The sequence below is a fragment of the Monodelphis domestica genome, chromosome 6, assembly GCF_027887165.1.
Source record: "Monodelphis domestica isolate mMonDom1 chromosome 6, mMonDom1.pri, whole genome shotgun sequence".
NCBI classification, from domain to species: Eukaryota; Metazoa; Chordata; class Mammalia; order Didelphimorphia; family Didelphidae; genus Monodelphis; species Monodelphis domestica.
This window is the reverse complement of record NC_077232.1, coordinates 136,983,866-137,001,809: the sequence shown is the minus strand read 5'-3', so window position 1 is coordinate 137,001,809 and position 17,944 is coordinate 136,983,866. Positions and strand designations below refer to the sequence as shown.

Below are 17,944 nucleotides of genomic sequence, written 5' to 3'. Positions count from 1 at the left end.
TAGCTGCACCGTCCTTTAATTAATTAATTCTATGTGATGAACCTGTGGTTTTATTTAATTTATTTTTTATTTTTTAAATTTTAAAATATTTTTCCATGTTTCCATGATTCATTTTCTTTCCCTCCCCCTCCCAGAACCAAGAAGCAATTCCACTGTTGTCACTTGATACCTATTTCCATATTATTCATTTTTGCTATAGAGTGATGTTTTAAAGCCTAAACCCTAAATCACATACCCATATATACATGTGATATGTGATGTCATATACTTTGCTTTTGCATTTCTGCTTCTATAGTTCTTTCTCTCAACGTGGTTAGCATTCTTTCCCATAAGTCCTTCAGGAGTGTCCTGGCTTGTTGCTTTGCTACTAGAAAAACATGGTTAGATGCCACAGAGTAGGTGGCAATGCCTTAACTGCATGTGTGTTGTAAAGGCCACCAGGACCTCTTCCATCCTTATCAAGGAGAGCTCTAACCTTCTCTCCTTTCATACAGCACCCTCCTTTAATTCAGACAGCATTCACCAGAACACTTTTGCATTTCCTTTTCAGTCATGGATTCAGTGGCACCAAGAATTTGGAGCCAGAGAACTGAAGTTCTTTACTTTTTAACCAGCTGGCCCAAATAAGTGATTTTATTTCTGAGGCTTTATTTTTTCATCTACAATTAGTAAATATTTGTACTACCCGTTATAGGATTATTGTGAGCAAAACCTGTGGCGAGAAGTTGTCAAGCCCCATATATGTGTACACGAGCTATTCTTAGCATGTGTTAACTAAAGGAAACATTACAATCATTTTCTGAGTAGTGCTGAGATAGTGTTGGCAGCACTATTGTCATCGCTGTCAAAGGTTTCTGTCATTGGTGACAGAGATGAGACTAATGTGTCCAGCTTTATCTTTTGCTAGGCTGTTAATATATCGAATTTATTTTACGCTTCACTGCTATGGTGATATTGTCCTCCTTATATGGCATTTCCAATGATCACAGCTGGCTCTCCTGGCTTTCCAGGATTTATTTGTAGGTAGAGGCTTGCTTGCTTGTTTGCATGGAGCCAGTATTTATCTGCCAAAATAGAGTTCTTCAGTGTCACCAAAGTGCTCAAAAGCAAGCAAGGACAGCCCATTATAGAAAACTCAATTCCATGAAAAACAGGAACAAATGGTTCCCAGTCTCCCTTGTTGTTGGAAAGATGTGTTAGTTATTAATGCTTTAACACTATTTTGTGTACACTGCTCTAGGAATTAGTCTGTAAGCCAGGAACTTGTCTTAAGAGAACCAAGTGAGACGCATATTGTCTTTTTTCTTTAAAATCTAATTTTACTATGGAAGGTTTAATGGTATTTTAATGTGTATATTATATTCCCAGGAAAGATCATCCAGAAATTTAGAAAAACAGGTGGGTTTAGCAAATTTCCTTTCAAGATAATCACATTTCTTTTTAAAAATGAGTTTTAGATACATAAGAATTGTGGGAGTGCTCAAATTCTAACTTTCCCAGAAAGAGGTATATTGAGGCAACAATCATTGACTTATACTCGATTTAATAAGGAGACACAACTCACTTCCCCCCCCCCCCCCCAGCTCTTTTTAGACTGTGGATTCAGAAAGAGAAGAACAGGATAAATTAAAAATCAGGGCTAACTCATTGGAACAGATTCAGAGTTGTGGCTGGGTTGAGTTGACATTGTGTCCCAAAATATTTTCATCAATTTACCCTTAATTTTTTGCTTCATTTCATGTTATTATCTGAAATCTTATCTATTATTCATTTAAATGAATGGGCATCCTTTAAAGATTTTATTTTATTAAAATTTATTTTAACCTTTACTTTCTGCCCTAGTAATAACTCTAGGACAAAGGTTAAAGGGTTAGGCAATTGGGGTTAAGTGACTTGCCGAGGGTCATATAATTAGGAAGTGGCTGAGGCCAGATTTCTTTAAAAAAATTAAAAACCTCTGGGGAAGATTTAGGGGATATGGTTGCTCACTTTGTTTTTTTCAAGAATGAGCTAGCAATGAAATGATGTGGTTAAAGCAGAAACTAGGAAACTTGAACAAATTAAGTTTTTTGTTTTTGTTTTTTTTTGATGGGGGAGAGGGGACAGGGCAGATTGCTTCCTAGTATTTGGGTACTTTCCACCCCATTGTGCCTTCTAGACGTCTGTCTGGTGGCTGAATTATCTAGTCCTTGAACTGGACATGATGGAAAAGGCATAACCTCTCTCCCTTCTGTTATTTTTTTTCTTGTCCCCAGAGGGGTCCTTCAGAAAGCCACATCTTCATGTGACTGCTTGTTCCTGGGCAACTCATCTCCTGGGGCATACCATGTAACTGCCTTCAGAAGTTCTTTTTCTCCTTTGGTAAAATGAGTTCTTGGAGAAGTAAAACCACAGAAAGGATCCCTAGCTGTGGATGGAAAATGGTCCAGATGACCTCATATCTGCTTCTGATCAATTCCTAGGCTGCCCAGGAGCTGTGCTGCCTTTCTATCTGACCTGGAGGAGCAGTGTTTCTCTAGGAGACTGCATCCCTACCTACTCCTTTACACTGATCTGAGCTGCTTTGAGATCAGGATACTCCCCTATGGAGAGGAGAAACAGAGGAGGGCATCCCCCTCCACCCATAGATGTCTATGCAATGGAACAAAAATTCCAGTTCCTTTTGTCTTGATCAAGTTCAAGTTTTGAATTTGGTTAATACACATGTCTCAGTTCTTGTTAAGGAAAATCTAATCCCCCCCATTTATCAGAAATGATCTGGAAAAGGAAATAGTGGTAATTTGGATGATGTAATCTTCCTGCTGCCAAGAATTCAATTGGAATTATCTGTCTAATTGTGGAATAGCAGCTAGATATTTATTTTACATAAGAAGTCTTTAGTGGTGAGAGCCTGGATCAGTTTAAAACTAGTATCTTGGGACAGAAATGTTCCCTCTCCTTTGGCTAATCCCTGAAAATACCCAGCCCCAATGACTATATACCTACATTCTAAATTAATCTAAATACTTACATGAATAGATAATTACACAGCTAATTTGGTCATTGCTTTATACCTCATCTGAAAGTTAAATTACTCATGAAGGTTCCAGAAAACTTTCACATCATAAAAGATGTATAATTTTCAAGTTAAGCCCTCTGACAGCAAATTCTTTTCCTAATGCAACTAACAAGGGTTACCAAAAGGATTTCCATCTGTATATAACAGCTGTAATGGCTGTACCCAGATATCCCACAATTCCCACATTCTCTTTAGGATTTTATCTAGTTCAAACACCATTATATTAGTAGTGTAATGAATTAGAAAGTACTGCTGTGTACATAGAACCTATAGAAGTTCAGAAAAGATGGTTTGAGTTAATGTATAAACAAATGATCATAATGATTGATAAAGTTGTCTTTTTTTTTTAAAGAAGAATTAGAAGGGCAACTAGGTGGCTCAGTAGTTTGAGAGCCAGGTCCTGGGTTCAAATCTGGCCTCAGACATTTCCTAGCTCTGTGACCCTGGTCAAGTCACTTAACCCCCATTGCCTAGCTCTTACTGTTCTTCTGCCTTAGAACCAAGGCATAGTATTGATTCTAAGATAGAAGGTAAGTTTTTTTTGTTTTTGTTTTTTTTAAAGAACTGGCACCAAAACAACACTGATCTGGAAGTTCAGAGATATGAGTTCTGGTCCCAACTTTGCACTTAACTAGTTTTTTAGTTTTCAACAAGTCATCTATACCTTCTGGACCTCATTTCCCTCATTTGTGATCAACATTTATTAAGCATCTGCTATGTGCCAGCCTCTTTGTTAACCTTTGTGGCTTTTCCAGCTTTAAGTTGTATCATTCTAAGATGCTCCCATTGATACCTCATTAATGAAGCATGTTCTTTGATTTGCCTCCTTCTACTCCACCACCACCAGGCTGGAAGACTACATTGTCCTTTATTTCTCCACATTCATCCAATTCCCTTTGTACTGCCAACTAAGATAAAGGGTGTAGTTCATGTCTATACGGTCAAACTATCTACCTTGTCCTTCTAGTAATCAAATTCATTTAAAATTTCAATGGGCATTTATCAATATGATATATTGGATAGATAGCTGGTCTTGAGACCAGGGGAGACCTGGATTCAAGTCCTACTCTGATGTATTTTGGCTGTGTTTGTATAGAAAACTCAAAGACTGTAAGTTGGTGAGGTAAATACACAGTAAGTATTACCTTCTACCCAGTGAGTATTCAGTGCTCTGAATTTAGAGATTAGAAGTTATCCACACTGAAGAGAATTACAGAGAACCTGGTATTGCCTCAGCACTCCTGCTTAGTAGGCTGGATGTACATTACCACCACGGGAAAATGTGAGACAGCCCATATTTTGATCCTTAACAGCTTTGATAGTGCCATACCCTGTTCAAAAAGCTCAGTGATTCCAATCACTTCTCTGGGAAACAGTTGGAAAAAGAAACAGTGGTATTTGGATGTGATAATCTTTCTGTTGCCAAGAATTCAATTGAAATTCTCTAATTTTTGCATAGCAGCTAGGTATTTATTTTGTATTTTGTACCAACATCTCTGCTTGGTATTTGGATTTCATCTATCTTTCTGTACATCATGCATCACTCCTTATCCCTAAACTTCAGTTTGAACCTATCTTAACCCGAGTCCTTCTGTGTTACCTACAAATATACCCAAAATGTTTCACCACAAAATCCTTTAAAAAATCCACAATCAAAAACCTATACAAGGGGGCAGCTGGGTGGCTCAGTGGATTGAGAGCCAAGCCTAGATATGGGGGGTCCTAGGTTTGAATCTGGCCTCAGAGAGTTCCTAGCTATGGGACCCTGGTCAAGTCACTTAACCCCCATTGCCCAAGCCTTACCACTCTTCTTCCTTAGAACTGGTTTTAAGACAGAAGGTAAGGATTAAAAAAAAAAAAACAACCCTATACTAAACTCCCTAAAACCATCTCCTCTACTTTTAAAAATTTTCTTTGACAAACTCCTAAAAAACACAATAAAACAAAAACAATCTGTTTAATTCATTGCATTCATTAACCCTTTGGAATCTGGATTCCAATCTCATAATTCATGTGAAACTGCTTTCTGTTGGGTTATCAATGACCTATAATAATTACTTATTAGTTCTTTCTGATCTCAGGCAATATTAGACACTGCCCACTCTCTTCGATACTCTCTGATTTTTTCTATCACTATTCTCTTCTAATTCTTCTCCTGTTGGACCATTTAGTGTTCTGGCAACCATATCTTCTTGCGCCCTAATTTGAAAATAAATCCTGGGCTTCCCTTTCCCTTTCTGTACTGTTATCTCCCTCTTGATATTCTATCTACCTTTCTATATATTCTGTCTCACTTGGTGGCCTTCTCAACACTTTCAGCTCAAGCACCGTCCTTTTGTAAAATCTTTCTTAATCTCCCAAATGCTAGATTTCCTCTCCTGGAAATTATTATGTCTTTGTTTTGGCTTGTTTCTTTCTTTCTTCCTTCTCTGTGTATGTGTTATCTCCCGATAGAATATAGCTGCTTTACTGCAGGGAAAGTTTTGTTTCTATCTTTGCATCCCTAGTGCCTAGCCCAATACTCAGCATATCACATGCTTAATAAATGCTTGTTTGATTGATTGGTGGTAAATTCTTTGTCCCAGCAAGCACTAAGCAAAAGCTGGATGGCTACTTCTCAGTGATTTAAAAAAAAAAAACAGTTCTAATAGCTTTAATTACAGTGCAATGAAAACTGAAAAAAAAATATACAAAACAGTTGATTACTGATTGTCTATTGGAAGTAGTAAGAGTTTCCTCAACCCCAAACAAACCAGTTCTGAGTTTTTTCCTGAGTTAAAGCTTAACAGCTCCAGCTTCTTCAGTGTTTATCAAAATACAAAAGAAAAGAAAAGAAAGGATCTTATTTTTTTTCAGGTGGCAAATCTGCCCCTTGTAGTATGACGGGTAGTAAAGGACATTTCTCACATATACAGATAGGGGGATTGTTCCAAAATGGAACCGGCGACTTCTAGAATGGAATGACTCCCCAAGCTCTCATGCTCAATTTATATTCTTTCAAAACCTGGACACCATAGAGAAATACCTGGGGTTCTTGACAGTGTCTTTGAAATATCTCTAACCAAGCTTTGGGGCCTCAGTGATTTTATTGAGGGGATTCACTTAGACAGATGGTTTAAGTAGGCAGCTTCGGAGTTCCTTACCATATCAAAGATTCTGTGAACTTAATGATTCTTCCTAATAGCAATATTGTGATTAGCCTTATTTATTGCTGTGAATTTTTTTCTTTTACCATTTTAAAGTTATTTCACATGGAGGTTATAAAAGAATTATGAGCTTATTTAAGACAGGACATTTAAAAAAGTTATGAATTAAGGTATCTGGGGGTGATCTTGTATTTATTTTTGTTAAAAATGTATTAAATGTATTTTGGAAAAATATTAAATTTCACAAATATTTCTTTTATTTTAGTCATGGACTCCTGCCCTGTAGGTCTTTCTGTGAAATTGCAAAAGAAGGCTGTGAACCAGTTCTGGGGATGGTGAATTCTTCTTGGCCCGAGTTCCTCAAATGCTCCCAGTTTAGAAACCACAGCGAAAGTGACATCAGGAGGGTCTGCTTCTCCCCACAGCAGGAAAGAGGAAAACAATGTAGGTTTCTGTGTTTTATTTTTCTTCATCCTAAAATGTTCAGGGGAGCTCTGTCACAGAATGCTATCCCCTCCAAAGCATGGGGTGGAATCAGAGGGATGCCAGATGTTAGCAGGGAAAGTTAACTTCAGAGATGGCCCTCCATCGCCTGCCTCTTCCATTGCCTTTTTCTTCCCCTCTCCCCACTCATTAAACTTTTGATTTTTGTTTTTGAATCCTATATCATTTAGAAAACTTAGCTTGCTGATACAGGGCTTAAAAGTACATGTGATGAACAAGAAAACACATGAAAATTAGAGTTAAACTATCTGTAACCTTTAATGATTTCTTTGAGAATTCTCCAAAAGTTACTGTATGAACAAGAGAGTCTTCCAAATCAAAATTCTGAGTTTAAAATATACAGAGCTTTCCTGAACTCCTTTGGGCAAAATTCCAATGCATATTTGTGATTTGTTTTTCAGCCTTTCTGGGAATGATAACTAATTTCTGTTATGATAATGCACTGGATATTGGTCTGATAGATGGTCCAGATGTACTGTTTCTTTAGAATTTAAGGGGTATATTTTTGATTCTTGTTTGATGGGCATAGTGCTAATTATCACATAAATATGTCATCTTAATTTAGTTTATTTGATAAGGACTGATATCCTGCTAGGTGTGGTAGGTTTTTTTTTTTTTTTGAGGGTGTGGAGGGTAGACACTAGGGCTTAGAACCTGAAGACTTGGGTTCAAATCCTGACTGGTAATCCTAAGAATATGGTCTTAGATGGGTTACTCTCCATCTCTTTGAGATTCACTTCCCTTTTCTGTAAAATGAAGGTAATAAAATATGTTATATTTATTTTATCAGTTTGTGGTGTTTTTCAAATGAAGAATTACTTAAATGTGAACTCTTATTTACTATGTCCATGATGACTTCAAAGGAAAATGTAATTTCTAGTTTATGAACAAATATACTTAGTGTAATTACATGCTAAATATTAGGTAGTGTGCTGATTGGGTCAGTTTTTGTAGTACATGAGAGCCTTACTATCTTTTTGAATTTGGGAACCATGCCCAGGAATTACTAACATTACTAATTGAGGTAGTATGGGTAAATCAATGGATATATAAGAAATGAAAGCTACATACATGCAAAGTAAAATAGATAAGCTGTTTCCTGGTGAATTCAATGTAGGTAAAATCTTAATACTTAAACAGTTTTTCTTTCCCTCATTTATTAAAAAATTTTATTCAGATAACATGTAAGTTTATCTTCTCCAGTTTTCAAACTGTAGGTCAATACTATTTATTGAGTACCTACTGTATATGTAGCTCTATTCTAGGTACTAATAGAGATTTATACAGAAAATAGGAAGAGGTGGAAGAGACCACAGAGATCATTTAATATAAGTCTTTCATTTTCCAAATGAGGAAACTGAGACCAAAAGACTTAAGCTGGAGGCCATGGTTGCATATGCTTAAAGTTAGTCAGACTTAGAACCCAAGTCTCCTGACTCAGTTATCTTTTCACTATGTCACACTAAAGCAATACCTTATATTTATGCAGTATTTAAAAATTTTCAGAATATTTTATTCAGAGTAACTCCATGTCCTCTTAAGTTAGGAAGTTTAAATATAAGGTAAGGGATTAAAATTTAATTTAGGAAGAATGCAGGGAAGAAAAGATGTAAGAACAATGTAAATATGAAAACTAGGATGAGTTTGATTAGTATTTTGTGAAAACATCAGCAAACAGATTTAATTAAGATGAGTGTTGAGCCAGAGTTGGAAGGAGATTAATTTTTAGTAGAAACAAAGATGGAAGACGTTGCTATAACTGTTCAGTAATGTAAGCTGATACAGGAAGTCGATACAGTTAAAGAACTGAATAAAGCCATTTACTTGATGATCAACCTTGAAAGTGGTCTTTCTTCTCCATCTCTTACTTCCCATAGGTGGAATAATTTACTATAGGAAAATAAAAATAATGATGATAATTTAATGCACTTCTGGGTGCTTTTGACTACTCACCTTTTCTTGCTTGTTCAATATTAAAGAGTATGGGCAAGTCAGTCTCAATGGTATGTGCCTCACCTAACATCTGGTGGAAAACAACAACAACAAACAAATTCTCTGATATCTCTCTCCTATTTATGGTATTGTTGACTCATTAGATTAGGAGTGTGATCTATGGTGATCATATCATCTTTCCAGTTAACCTCTTAGAGTTTGACTCCTTTCCCATCATCCTCTTGTGCTTAATTTCAGTAAATCCCAAACATGTGAGATTAGCAAAATGGAATTGCTCAAAAAGGTTGACTTGACCATATATAGTGTTTTACTTGTTACCATTGAATCAAAAGGAATAAACTCAATGTATCTTAAAAAGTCCCCCAATACTATGTCATTTATATGCTCACAGCTTCTCCTCGACTGAAGTAGCTCCCAAATTACTGGCATGTCCCAAATTTAGGAGTTCCTAGACACAGTTCATATGTTTAGATTCAAAAGCCCTTTGGAACAGCAAGTATCTTTAATGTTGTAGTTACTTAGTATTTCTAATACTTTTTCTGCTTTTACCTAAGAATTCTCTAACTGCTTTTCCATTCATAATCTCCTGAAGCGTCAGAGTCAAGTCAATTAGGGAATTTGGGATTTGAGGCTCTCTGGATATTGTAGCTTTCCCCAATCACAATTCTTTCACTGGCAGCAACTTGTGACCCTGTTCTCTGGCTGCTTCTTGATATAACTGGCCCTTTGATTGGCCTCAGTGGTGCCTATTCATTTCTGAATGGATTGGTGGAATGGAGTCAGGGGCAGGCCAGGTAAAGGGAGACACTTTTTTCAGGGGCCATTTCTACTCTCCCTTGCTTCATGCTGACACACATATCATGCAAATTCCAGGGTTAGTTTAGAAATTGAACTAGAACCCAGGTTTTAAAACTGCTTATTCCAGCTTCTTTCCACCATAGTCAGGAAAGCTTGGGTCAAGCCAATATTGGATCAGTAATATTATACTGCTACTCTATGTTTATGTAGTGTTTGTCTCCAGAGAACCTGAACCACTTTACTAACTGAATTCAGACAAAAGCTATAATGTGGAACAGCTGTTATTGCCAATGCAGAAGTCAGAAAACTCAACTAAAATTTCACCTCGTATTATTTGTGCCAGTTGTAGCTCAGAGATTTATTTATATTATGGAAAGGCTCTTAGCTATCATTTCTGTTCTGTATTGACATGAGGGACTGCAAAGGAAATCTAATGATATGACCATAATGTTGTGGGAATTCTGTTTCAAAGATTTTAAAGTAAATATTTGTATGCATTTTCACATAGTTGAGTTGTGAGAATTCAGGGGACTGAAGGTCAAGTTTCATCAATCATTCTGGACTATATAACTAACCTTGACCTCTTTCTCATCTGCATTCACACAAGGGAAGAAGTAGCATTTAAATTGTATTTCTATAGGTCTGAAGGACAGCTCCCTAGCCATGAAGGAACTTTAGTTATTCTTCTTTCCTTTCTTCCCTTCCCTTTTCCCATATTCTGTTTGTTTTGTCTAGAGCTGGATCCTGGTAGCAACCATTAAAAAAAACTCTTCATGCAGTAACAATTGCACTTTTTTGGTAAGACAAATCCTAGGAAAATTTTTTTCTTCCAAAATTGGTGGTTGTTTTATTACAGGAAAAGTACGAGAATATTTCTCTAAAGTACTATCATTAGATCTAAAATGACATAATTATAGATAGCTTTGAGGAGGAATCAGTTAGTGGCACCTGCTCTGCAAACTTTATACTTAAGTGGCCAGACTTATGAAAATAATTTGTCCCTGAATGTAAAATCCCACAACAATTATAATTGCATTTTATAGCACTTCATTCTATTTTTTCATATCTATATCCTTATATCGCCTATACTTCCAGTCACAGATTTAATAGTGGAGTTGCTGTAGGTGTAGCAATCCTTTTGGGGCTACTTCTCCAGCACCTGTAAATCCCTGCTTCTTTACTGAAATGAGATGATGATGCATTTCATCATCTTTCCTGTGGAAAAGATTGGTCATAACCATTAATCTAAATTCAACTACATTTTAGCTTTGTTTTCATTTGTTGTGGGTCAGTCATTTTAGTTATGTTTGACTTTTCATGACCTCATTTGAGGTTTTCTTGGCAAAGATACTGGGATGGTTTGTAGTTTCCTTCTTCAGCTCATTTTACAAATGAGAAAAGTGATGTAAAAAGTTAAATGATTTGTCCAAAGTCACATTTGAGGCCAGATTTGAACTCAAGAAGATAAATCTTTTTGAATCTAGGCCAGTGATGGGTAACCTTTTGAGCCTGGTGTGTCAAAATTTGCCAAGAAACTGAACATAACTCTAGTGGTATATCATTTTGAGAAAAAAGCCCACAATTTTGTGATATTTATAGTTTAAATAGCAAAAACATATAATTATAATATACAACTGTATTTAATAAACCAAAAACTAATCATTTAACTTACCTGCTTGGTGACTTCTTTGTTCATCTGTCAGTCAGTTTCTTTTGTTGGTCTTGATATTATTTAACTTGTGTGGGGTGCCATGAACTAAGATAAGTGAGGGGAAGGGGGAATTCTTTAACTAACCTGCCTATTAGTGACTTTTTTGTTGCTGAATTTCATTGGCTCAATCTTCAATTGAAGGTTGGTATATTGTACACTTCAAGCCCAAGCAAGAGCTACTAACTTCATCTGTCAATCTGTTTTTTTTTGGTTGGTTTTGATATTGTTTAATGCTGAGAATGAGGTCTTACAAAAGTAGATAGAGGGAAAAATTGTGAGTAAAGCCATTGCTATATTTTTCAGGGTGCTAAAAGTATCTGGTAATTGGTTCCAGGCACTCCTCCATTGCACGTGGGCTGGAGCCCTGCCCAGTCTTCCGCTGGCCTGGCCTGGCCCTGCCCCATCCCTTCCATCCTCAGCCTGCTGACTCAAGCCAACCACTTACCCTCCCACCCCCTAGCATACCCCATGGTGGGTGGGTGGGTGGAGCAGCCCTCCCCACTGGGTCAGGTCAGGGCATGGCCATGGCCACAGCTGTAGGTGCATGGCTCTCCAAGTGGCCCCCGGGGCCTTGTGGCACACTGAGCCTGCATGCATCCATTGAAAATGTCAGTGCTGACACATGTCTCATAGGTTTGCCATCATGACTCTAGGCCCTCCAGTGCTCTATCCACTGCACCTCCTAGCTCCCTTATACCACTTAGCTTCCCTGTAGTATTATAGCCATTGTTTAAATCATGTTCCCGGTTCTGCTTTCTTTATTCTGTACCTGTCTTCCCAGTTTTATCAGTATTATTCATAGTGAAGAATTAGATCTTTAATGGAAAATTTTTTTGATACTCAAATTTTACTTGTGTTGAGATGAACATTTAATTCTATTCTTTGAATGATTAAAATAGATGATAGTGCTTGAATTTTATGCTTTTTAAAAATCTTCCTAGCAACTAATTCTGGTCCATAAATTAGAATGAATTTTCATGTTCTCTAGTCCTTCTATTTTATGTTAAATCATTACTTTTATTCTGAATTTGCAATGCCACAAACTCAGCAAAAGAGTAGAGAGTCATAATGAACTAGTTTGAGAAGGAATAGTACCTGTTTCCTCATCATTAAATCATTCTTACTTACAGAGTATCTGGGATTGGTATCCCCTTGCCAAATAGGCTTGAGTTGAGGCAGCATGTTATTTTCCTGAAATTGAAATGGAGAGGTTTCCTCCTACAGCTCAATATTTGGATAGCATTAGCTTAGCTGCCTGACTAAGCAATCATGCTAGTGAGGGCAGTGCTGCAAGTTGGTCCCTTTGTTGTCCAGTGCCATGGTCATTGACAACAATTGTAGCTCTGTGCCTTTTACTAGTGAGCCCCTTTGGTTTTAATTATAATATTTCAATGAAGGAATTTATTCTTGATTTCAATAGAAACAATTGTTCAGTACTTTCCACAAAGCAAGATTTTAATATTCAAAGGCATCTCTATGTATGTCATTGCTTGGTTCATAGAAGAAATTAATTATTGTCCCTGAACTTTAAAAATTAACCAAAGCAGGGGCCACTAGGTGGCTCAGTGGGTTGAGAGCCAGGCCTAGAGATGGGAGGCCCTGGGTTCAAATTTGACCTCAGACACTTCCTAGCTGTATGACTCTAGGCAAGTCACTTAACCCTATTTGCCTAGCTTTTTTCCATCTGCCTTAGAGTTGTTACTAGGACAGAGGTACGTGTTTACTATGAATAAAAAAAGAATGCTTCATCCAGCAAGTATTGACTGTGTATGTGGAAAGATGGAAAACCATCATACTGCAAATCCAAAGATTTGGATCAAGTTCTGCCTCTGTGACACTTACTACCTGTGTGACTGGGTTAAGCATTTAATTTTTCTGGCCCTCAGTTTTCTTATCTGTAAAGAGGGAGTAATTATTTACACAATATGGCTCCACCCTATCTTTCCATTAGTATTTCACACCTCTAAATTCTAGCCAGAAGAGTCTTAGAACCAGATCAAACCTGCCACCATGATTCAGTTTTCACTTATGATTATTCACATTTTGGAAATTGGCAAATGCCACAGATGAAGATTTCATTTATTGTTTTGTTGATTATCTAGACTTAAGAAAGTATTGATGATGCAGATTAAATTTAAAAGTGTGTTGTGGATACAGTTTTTTCTTTTGGAGATTATTAAACACTTAACCAGCACATTCTTGGTTCTGGTCAAATTGATTTGCTATTCCCAAGGTGTGACTTGTCTTTCATTCATCCACTTAGCTGTATTGATGCTAATTGTCCCTCATGTCTGGTATGCCCTCTTCTCCTCATTTCTCTAATAAAACTCTTTTTTTTCTTCATCAAGACATATTTTTGGTGCCCCCATCAGCTTTTCTAATGTTGCCAGGCAAAATTAATATTTTTCTTCTCAAATTTAATTATAATGCTATGTCTGAATCTTTGCATTTTTTTTATCATCATATTCCCTGTCAAATTATGCTTTTTGTAAGTACCAAATTCTCTTGATTAGATTATATACTCTTTGAGGACATGGATAGTGTCATTTTAATTTTTGCATCCCCAGTTTTGAGTAGTGTAACTCTTATGTACTTGCTGCTTAAAAAATGTTTGTTGTATCGCACTGTTGAACTACTCTGACAGGTCACCCATTCAGCTCAAGTCATAATCTTTAGCAACAGATTAAAAAAAAATTTTTTTTATCTTCCATCTGTGTATTGGTTCCAAGGTAGAAGAGTGTACAGAAGGCAATGGGGGTCAAGTGACTTACCTATGTGTCAGAGGCCTGATTTAAACCCAGGATGTCCTTTCTCTATGCTTGTCTCTCTGGCCACTAAGTTGCCTAACTTCCTGCAACAGATTTTTAAAAATCAGACTTGTTTTTCCAGTGTAGACTGTTAGACTAATCTCATTGGTGGTGGTGTGTATTTCCTGAGGAGATTTTGTGAGTGTTTCAGAGTTCAATGTAATTAGCGCAATGCCATTTATAATTAGGAATAACTGAAGGACCTCTCCATCAAAGAGAATTCTTAATTTTGTTTGAATTTTGTGTGGAACATCTTCTGTGACTTGTATAAATGCCGTAGACACCCTAAACGATGCAAATGCTTATAAATGAAGCAAAGTCATTTCAGTAGTCATAGTTCTCATATATTACCATAAAAATTTAATATGAACTAGAGAGATACTTTGAGGGTAGACTTCAAAACTTCATTATGTTTTTCATTATGTACTAAGTCAAATGCTTATTCTTTTATTAAAAAAACCCCTACCTTCTATTTTAGAATTGATTCTAAGCATCATTTCTGAGTCAGAAGTTTGTTAGGGCTAGGCAATTGGGCTTAAGTGACTTACCCAAAGTCACACAGCTAGTAAGTATTTGAGGCCACATTCAAAGCCAGGAATTCCCGTGTCCAGGCCTGGTGCTCTATTCACTGATTTACTTAGCTACCCATAAAATACCTATTTAAGTAGATGCTAAATACAGCAAACTCTTATACTCTCTAAATCACAGAGCCAGTTTTTTTCTATCAGGATGTAACAAACCAGCTGCTGCCTTTTTCATATCTATCTGATGTTCTCCCAGTTTCATTTACAAATGCTACTCCTATACAAGTTCTAGATAAATAGGAGATCGTGTTAGTAGGAGTTGAGGAGGTTGAGAAATTAGGAGGACATGGCATTGAAGGTGATAAGTAGAGTTTGGGGTTAAGAAAAGACCATTATCTTGTTACTGAACTTATTCAGGAAGTTGGACGAACCTTGATTTCCATAAATGACAGCAACAAGAATCTTCACAACAGAGATTCAATTTTATTATATTTTTCTAATTACATGTAAAACATTTTCAACATTCATTTAAAATTTTTTTGAGTTCATTAAGAGGGCAAGTAGTTTGATATACGTTGTTTGTGTGCCAGCATGCAAAACATGTGTCCATATTAGCCATGTTATGAAAGAAAAGAGACCAAACTCTCTCTCTCTCTCTCTCTCTCTCTCTCTCTCTCTCTCTCTCTCTCTCTCTCTCTCTCTCTCTCTCTCTCTCAAAATAGTATACTTCAGTATTCAGTTAGACTTGATCATTTCTTTCTGTGAAAGTGGGTAACATTTTTCATCATAAGTTCTTTGGAATTAGATCTTTGTACTGCCAAGAACAGCTAAGTCATTCACAATTGATTATTGTATAGTGTAACAATTAAAATTTAGGAATATGGGGAGACTGAGGCAGGTAGAAATTAATTTCTCTCTGTAAGGAGTATTATATTTTTATAGGTTTATTAGAGATTAAGGATTAAAGAAAATACAGGATAAGAAACACGTGCCTAGGCCAGAGTGGCCTAGACAAGACCTCACCTACATTATGGAAAGAGCCACGTCTGCTCCAAAATGGAGGTCCAAGAGCGAGAGAGCCTTTGTAATCAGGTTTAATCCCTTTTCAATCTCAGCCCACCTGAGAATTCCCATGAGATTACAAAGCATTTTGGTGAAGTGGAGCAAGGGCTTGTGGGGATTGAAGTCCAGCGTTCAAATCTCAATTTTTACATTCCTCCGTTTGATCCTCTGGGAAGAAGTCCTTCCCCAAAGGATCATAAAAACATAATCAATTTAAAGATTATAATAATTTGAGGATAAGAGAAAAAAATAACAAAACCAATAATTACTGGATGCATTGACAGAAAGCCAGTTAGGGGGCAGTCCCCTTTGGCATAAAAGTATACATACAAATAAATGTTCAATCAGCCACACCCAAAGTTCAATTTTGTGCAACTTGTGGTCTGGAGGCTTCTTCATGGTGGCTTCTCCAACAGTTCAGTTCTGGATTCAGAGAGGTTTCATCTTCTTTACCTAAAATTCTTCTCAAAAGGAATTTAAACTTTGAAATTTAAATAATGATATTTTTTACATTCCTCCCATTAAGAGGGTGCTTGAAAAATACATTATCACTTAGGGATGCATGGCTGAGGTATATGAATCAATTGGCAAGAGATATTAAAAAGATATCAGAAAAATCCAAATAAAAAAGAAAAATTTCTGGATGAAAATATAGACTATCAAAGTCTTATGTGTAAAAATTCCAAGTAAAAGAAAAATAAATCTACAACAGGTCCTTGAATCAGGGCCCAATTAAATGATCTAAGCAATGATGCATTTACCCAGTCAGTAGCCAGGACTACAGAAAAGTACCACACTATGAAAGGCAGAAAAGAAAGGGACCAGATTATAGAAGCCAAGTAGGATCCAAGTTTGGGGATACTCGTCTTTGAGTATCTTCAGAGTGAGTGTGGACACAAGGAAGGTCTACATCTTAACATAAATCAAGTGTCACAACCCCAAGTCTCACACTAGGTTCAAGATCTTTGTATTGGCCTAGAAGTGCATCAATCCATCCTGGATTGGCTTTTCTTTGGCTCTGTGCAATGGCTCTTGTGTGTATATCTTGTCCTGGAATCAGACAGAATCATTAAGCAAAGTCCCATAATTTATTTAAATAATTAGTGGCATCGTTTTTATAGTCACAAGCTTTTGGGTATGCATTAGCAAATGTATCTTACTGAAAAATCAAAAGGTTAAAGAAAATCTTAATGCTGGTGACATGTGCTTCAAATATAAAAAGAGAAAAAAATTAAAACTGAAAAAGTATATTGCACATGCAAGAAAAATATAATAATAAAAGTCTTTAAAAAATCAAAAATATAGCTTATAATCATTAACACTCCGTGTCAGCTAAGAAAATATAGAATACAAGGCTTTCTCACCAAAAATGAGATCAATTTCCTCTTAATATCTGGCCATGATCACTGTGAGTAAAAGGCAAATGAATTGAACAAGGTTAACAATTTTTTCATTTTTAAAGAACAGTAGTACAAATATGTAGTTATCAAAATCCCCAAAATTCTCAATAGCCCAATTAATTACAATAGCAAACAAACACACTTTCATATTTCACATAAGTTGCTATATGACATTTTTAAAACCTATGAATTGATGGACATTTGTCACAATTTTTTTACAATCATAGCAATCTTTCAACCTTGGTATTTAAACATTTTTTTTAAACAAAGTAAAACTCATCTTGGGTTAAGAATATAATCAAGAAATCTATATATCATTCTGGTGCAAGTAAAATAGTGAGCTGAAGAGTATAAATAAAGGGATGCTCCTTTTTTGGGAGGCTTATAGGGATAGAAATGCCCTGAGATTAACTGCCCAACTTCTATTCACATGTGGGAAGGTTGGGGTTTATAAAATCTATTTCACTTCAGCTACTAGAATGGGCCTTACCTTGTGGTAGGGGCAGGTAAAAATGATCAGACTGTTAAAAAAAATTCCAAAAATCATATTTAAAAAACCCTTAAAATCATTTGAGATATTTAGCATATTAAATTTTCCAAAGGTTGTTATATATACATATATATGTGTATATATATATATATATATATATATATAACCAGTCCTGAAGTCCATCTATATGATAATTTACAAAGTCAAAATAGAAAGGCTGTTTTTTTTCCATATGGGTTTAATTACAATAATATTTGTTCAATAGTTATAGGGGAAAAGCAACAGAATTTTAAAACTCAGTACATTCAAAATAAATTCAATCAACCTTCAGTGTAACAGGATAATATTCAATCCATTAATATATGAATTTAACATCACAAAGTTAAACCTTAAACAAAAAATGCAATAGAATACAGAGATTTTTTTTTTTTTTATAAACCATTGGAGTCTGAAATGCCTCAAAATATAGCCTTTAAGTTCCTTGGGTTCTT

The 17,944-nt window shown here is 36.1% G+C and overlaps 1 protein-coding gene and 1 non-coding gene across 2 annotated transcripts in view; one reads left to right on the top strand and one right to left on the bottom strand.

Moving 5' to 3' along the window:
- The window catches only part of CORIN (corin, serine peptidase), a 222,714-nt gene that overhangs the window by 96,231 nt on the left and 108,539 nt on the right, over positions 1 to 17,944 (top strand). The window contains exon 5 of the mRNA XM_007496484.3: positions 6,470 to 6,648. Coding sequence (XP_007496546.1) covers positions 6,470 to 6,648 — 179 coding nt within the window. The remainder of the gene's footprint in view (positions 1 to 6,469; positions 6,649 to 17,944) is intronic.
- Positions 370 to 497, bottom strand: LOC130455292 (U6atac minor spliceosomal RNA). The gene has a single exon (XR_008913211.1). It is a non-coding gene; the product is annotated as a U6atac minor spliceosomal RNA (small nuclear RNA).